Consider the following 5,000-nt stretch of genomic DNA (forward strand, 5'->3'; position numbering starts at 1 on the left):
CCCTTCTCCCGGCAAGAGCTTCGTCAGGAGTACAAGAACCGCCTTGAATATGGCCTCCTGATGGCGTTGCTGGCGACTGTAATAGTTCTGTGTGAAGGGGATATTGCTGAGGATAATCAGGAGGGCTTTTCAGACTCAGTCAAAGACGTTTTGGATAAGTTGGTTTCAAAGTCAACAATACTGCGTCCCAGATTCCTTTGTATGTTTGACGAAATGATCGAATATGGAGTTATTACCTGAAGTGGTAAAAGGCAATGATATATTATCTGGAGATATGCAGTATATTATCATCATTATTTATGTTTAAAAGCAATATCAATATTTGTTGTATTATGATTGTTGGTATTGTTGTTATTCATTATCCATTTTCTTGACATCTTTTTCTTAACCAACTTTTAATCAATGTTTTGCTATTTTCATAAATAATCATTACAGTTACAAAGCTAAACCTCATATACGCACGATACAAACATGAAAACCCTTGGTTTCATATATATATATATACATAATATATATATATATATATATATATATATATATATATATATATATATATATATATATATATATGTGTGTGTGTGTGTGTGTGTGTGTGTGTGTGTGTGTGTGTGTGTGTGTGTGTGTGTGTGTGTATCTGTGTGTATGTGTGTGTTCGTAAATATGTGTGTATATTGTTCGTGTAAATGTGATGGGGAATTACTTCAATTTCGTAAACCATTATGCATTACAACTTTTGATAAACAGTATAATTACATCGTTCTGCCCACGATCAACAACTAGTTATATCAACATTCCAAGGTACGATATCACAGCAGCTTTAGGCGTGGTCAACTTGTGAATTAATCACGTTATATCTGTCACAAAAAAACACTGTATTCTGTTGCTATACATGGTTTCCTTTTCGAGATAATAAAAATAAACATTGTAAAATTTATCAACTAAGTCTTACGGAGTTCCTTGGGTAATTCACATAATAAAATTATTTTTATGAATTGGGATTTAAAAGCATCTTATTAAGCTGTCACCAGGATAGGGTAAATAAAGAATGAATTAATATTGTGGATTTTTCTAGAATTTCACCTCAAAATTGTCCTTGCTTTCTGGCGAGTGAAAGTAAAATTACATGCTTCAAATATGTGTATATTTCGTTAAGGATTGAGGGAGAGAGAAAGAGATGGAGAGAGAAATATAGATAGATAGATAGACAGGGAGAGAGAGAGAAAAAGGGAAACAGAGGAGAGATAGAGAGAATGTAAAAAAGAAGGAGAGAGAGAGAGAGAGAGAGAGAGAGAGAGAGAGAGAGAGAGAGAGAGAGAGAGAGAGAGAGAGAGAGAGAGAGAGAGAGAGAGAGAGAGAGAGAGAGCAGAGAGACAGATAGAAAGTAAAAGAAATAGCGAGAGAGAGAGAGAGAGAACAATGCAGTGCCAAAGACTCACATTTATGCGATAATTTTCTCTCTTCTCGGCCTATTTTACATATAGGCGTTGGGTTTAGAAAGTCGGTGGCTTGGGTTACTGAGAATAAAGAATAGCAAAAGTAATTGCAATTGCACTAATAAGATTATCCCTCGTGATTGTGGTAACTACTAGATATTTATACTGTCCATTAGATCATATAGCTCTTATATGAATGTAAGATAAAGTACATAAGTCTAAGCATGAAAAACATTAAGCAAAAGTTTATATATATATATATATATATATATATATATATATATATATATATATATATATATATATATATATATATATATATATATATATATATATATATATATATATATATATATATATATATATATATATATATATTTATATATATATATAACCATACTCACACGCCATCTACTCGGTCCGCCCTCTGCTCGGTCAATAAACCAAACAGTAAACTTTCTCAATATATTTACTACAAGGTGAAACTACAGATATGATTTAACACGCTCTGCAAAGTGACCAACGTGCCACTTGTCACCGTCCCGAGATGGCACTCAAAACTCGGTTATTTCAGACAGTGAATTAAAGCTAAGAAAAGCCACCGTGGCCATTGCAGAGTTGCGGAGAATTCGCCGTAAAAACAAGTTTCTCAAAAGCACAAGATAAGCCATACTTCTTCCAACGATGGTACAGACCTTGCATAACAACGCTATCGCAGGAGAGATAAGACGAGCAACTTCTCGATCGTCACTCACCAAGGCTAAGCGGATGACGTCATTGGTTGCAGGCCCTCGAGATTGCAGGAAATTCATTACAAGCAACAGAGCTCTGGAGGACGTGTCGCTCTCTGCCGCCGGATACAAGTAAGGAAGAAATATTACTTCTGTGCATTACGTGCAAAGACCATATATCTAATTCTATAATATATATATATATATATATATATATATATATATATATATATATATATATATATGTGTGTGTGTGTGTGTGTGTGTGTGTGTGTGTGTGTGTGTGTGTGTGTGTGTGTGTGTGTGTGTGTGTGAATATATAGCTAGATAGATAAATAAATAGATAAATATATAAATGAGCCTAAAATAATGCCTTGTGGAGTACCATGAGAAACGGTTAATTATTGAAGTACGTTACAGTTTGTCCTACACTTCCAAACCCAAGTGATCTTCGCCTAGAAGACTGTGAAGGCATTTGTGATTTCGTAGTACAGAATAATTCGGTCAAATCCTGCAATAAAATCAAAAATATCCGATTGTCCGTCTAACTGGAGTGTGATGTTGATAGACGCGTTTAATATAATTTAATATAATTAGACGTGTTTGATATAATAAAGTGTTTAATTTCATATCTCTTGTCTTGGTGATCGGACTTCTTGTTTTGTGTATGTAAAGATGAGGCAGGAGGGTGTCAATGCAAGTCATTATATTTAATTGCATTATCCTAATTTTCTTGCTATTCAAAAAGCAGATATAAAAGAAATTGGGCGGAACATGATTGGGGAGGTGTGGTCACCAATCCTTATGAAAGGATGTTTACCCAGGATGAGTTAGCATGTAATGTGTAATTAGAGAGAGAGAGGGAGGGAGAGAGAGAGAGAAGAGAGAGAGAGAGAGGGAGGGAGGGAGGGAGGGAGGGAGGGAGGGAGGGAGAGAGAGAGAGAGAGAGAGAGAGAGAGAGAGAGAGAGAGAGAGATAGGGAGAGAGAAAGAGAGAGAGAAGTTATTATGTGATTGTACAGATTACTTAAATAGTAGGAACGGGATTTTATTAGTTTAGGAATTATGGCAGTTATTAGGTTTAGTTCTGCTGTTCTATTGATTATTCTCAAATTCCAACATACCGTTTGTTGCTATTTCAAACGGCGAGAATTGGTAAATAATGTCTGGAGAGTTACATGTTCAATTTCGATGTGTTAAAATGGCCTGGATATATGTTACATAAATGCATCACGTATTCTGCTTCAGTGACAAGAATTATTTTTTAGGGCTGAGATAGCAATGGTTCACCGTGATCAGGGTATCTTTCTTGGGTTATCAGTTGTCGAGAAAGCATCAAATGGTGACAAGTTCAGAGCAAGGACATCGAGTACAACTGATGGAGCAGTTCCCCGGTGTACAACTGAAACCTATGGCTAGTACAAGAGTGTATGTTAACGTATGCATGCGTATGTGCAGTACAGTATGCGATTTTGTAACACCAAACATTTGCTCTTACAGTGGCAAGTGATGAAGCAGCGTTTCGTCCGAGCGAGATCACGCAGGAGAGCGTCGAGGCGGCACTCAAGAACGACCAGGGAAGCGACGCTCGTCTCGTCTCCTTCGCGGTCCAGGAATGCACCAAGAAAGGAGACAACTACGCGACGTCTGTGGCCAGAGTTCATGTTAATTTCTCGCGTAGAAGAGGAAATGATGCCACTTGTTATATTGTAAAATATAACCCCAAGCGATTCAAACCCCTTGAGAATTTCAGTTACATCTCTTACCAAAAAGAACAAGTGTTCTATCAACAGCTTGTTCATTTAATCCAGTCGGAACTGCAAGCAATTGGTCAGACACCTTTGAAAGTTCCTCAGTGTTTCTACATTTCCTTAGAAGAAAATCGAGAAGTTATCTTCCTGGAGGACCTCCGGCCCAAGGGCTTCAAGATGTTCGACCGCAAGAAGGGCATGGACGTCGCCCACACCAAGCTCGTCCTCGAGGAACTGGCCAGACTCCACGCGGCCTCGTACCTCCTCAAGGCCAAGATCCCAGACCTCGCCGAGAAGTACCCGATCCTAAGTTTGGACTATTTCAACTATGGTGATGACGCAACACAAACAATGCAGGATATATTTACCAATCAAATAGATATAGTCAAGGAAATGCTCAATCAAGTTGGAGGTTACGATGTGGTAGAGAACTGGCTGGTCAGGAACAAGACTAGAGGGTCAGAGATCATGGAGAACCATCTTCAAAGGTTTCCTCTCTTCGATGTGCTGTGCCATGGCGACTGCTGGACCAACAACGTGCTCTTCAGGTGCGTGTGTGGAACAATTCATAAAATTCTCTTTGAAATTTGTATCACCGTATACAACAGGAATATCAATATCTATCTTTAAACATCTTGAATTGTTTACAGATATAAAGACGACGTCCCTGTGGAAGTCATGCTGCTGGACTTCCAACTGTGTCGCCAGGCTTCGCTCGCCACCGATCTCAGCTTCCTCTTCCACACAAGTCTCGAAGGCCAAGTAAGGAAAGCAGAACTTGAAGCATTTCTCGACATTTACTTCTCGACTTTCCTCGGTGTCACAGAAGCGGGGAAGACGGCCATGCCCTTCTCTCGGCAGGAGCTTCGTCAGGAGTACAAGAACCGCCTCGAGTATGGCCTCCTGATGTCATTGGTAGTCAATGTGCTGGTTCTTTGTGATGGAGAGATTAATGAGGAGGATACAGAAGGATATTCGGATTCATTGAAGGTCGTTATGAAGGAGATATCAAAGTCATCTCTGTTACACTCTCGATTCCTCAGTGTTTTTGATGAAATGATCGAAAATAAAGTAATTGTATGACTT

The 5,000-nt window shown here is 38.4% G+C and overlaps 2 protein-coding genes across 2 annotated transcripts in view; both read left to right on the forward strand.

The window, feature by feature from the left end:
- Positions 1-321, forward strand: part of LOC138867775 (uncharacterized) — a 4,154-nt gene extending 3,833 nt beyond the window's left edge. The window contains exon 3 of the mRNA XM_070144518.1: positions 1-321. This exon is cut by the window's left edge and continues 199 nt beyond it. Coding sequence (XP_070000619.1) covers positions 1-240 — 240 coding nt within the window. The 3' untranslated portion in view covers positions 241-321.
- Positions 322-2,163: 1,842 nt separating this feature from the next.
- LOC113812622 (uncharacterized) overlaps positions 2,164-5,000 on the forward strand; it is a 3,008-nt gene continuing 171 nt past the window's right edge. Inside the window, exons 1-3 of the mRNA XM_027364536.2 lie at positions 2,164-2,296; positions 3,664-4,462; positions 4,565-5,000. The exon at positions 4,565-5,000 is cut by the window's right edge and continues 171 nt beyond it. Of these exons, the coding sequence (XP_027220337.2) occupies position 2,296; positions 3,664-4,462; positions 4,565-4,997 (1,233 nt within the window). The 5' untranslated portion in view covers positions 2,164-2,295 and the 3' untranslated portion in view covers positions 4,998-5,000. The remainder of the gene's footprint in view (positions 2,297-3,663; positions 4,463-4,564) is intronic.

This window comes from Penaeus vannamei, chromosome 32 (assembly GCF_042767895.1).
Source record: "Penaeus vannamei isolate JL-2024 chromosome 32, ASM4276789v1, whole genome shotgun sequence".
NCBI lineage: Eukaryota > Metazoa > Arthropoda > Malacostraca > Decapoda > Penaeidae > Penaeus > Penaeus vannamei.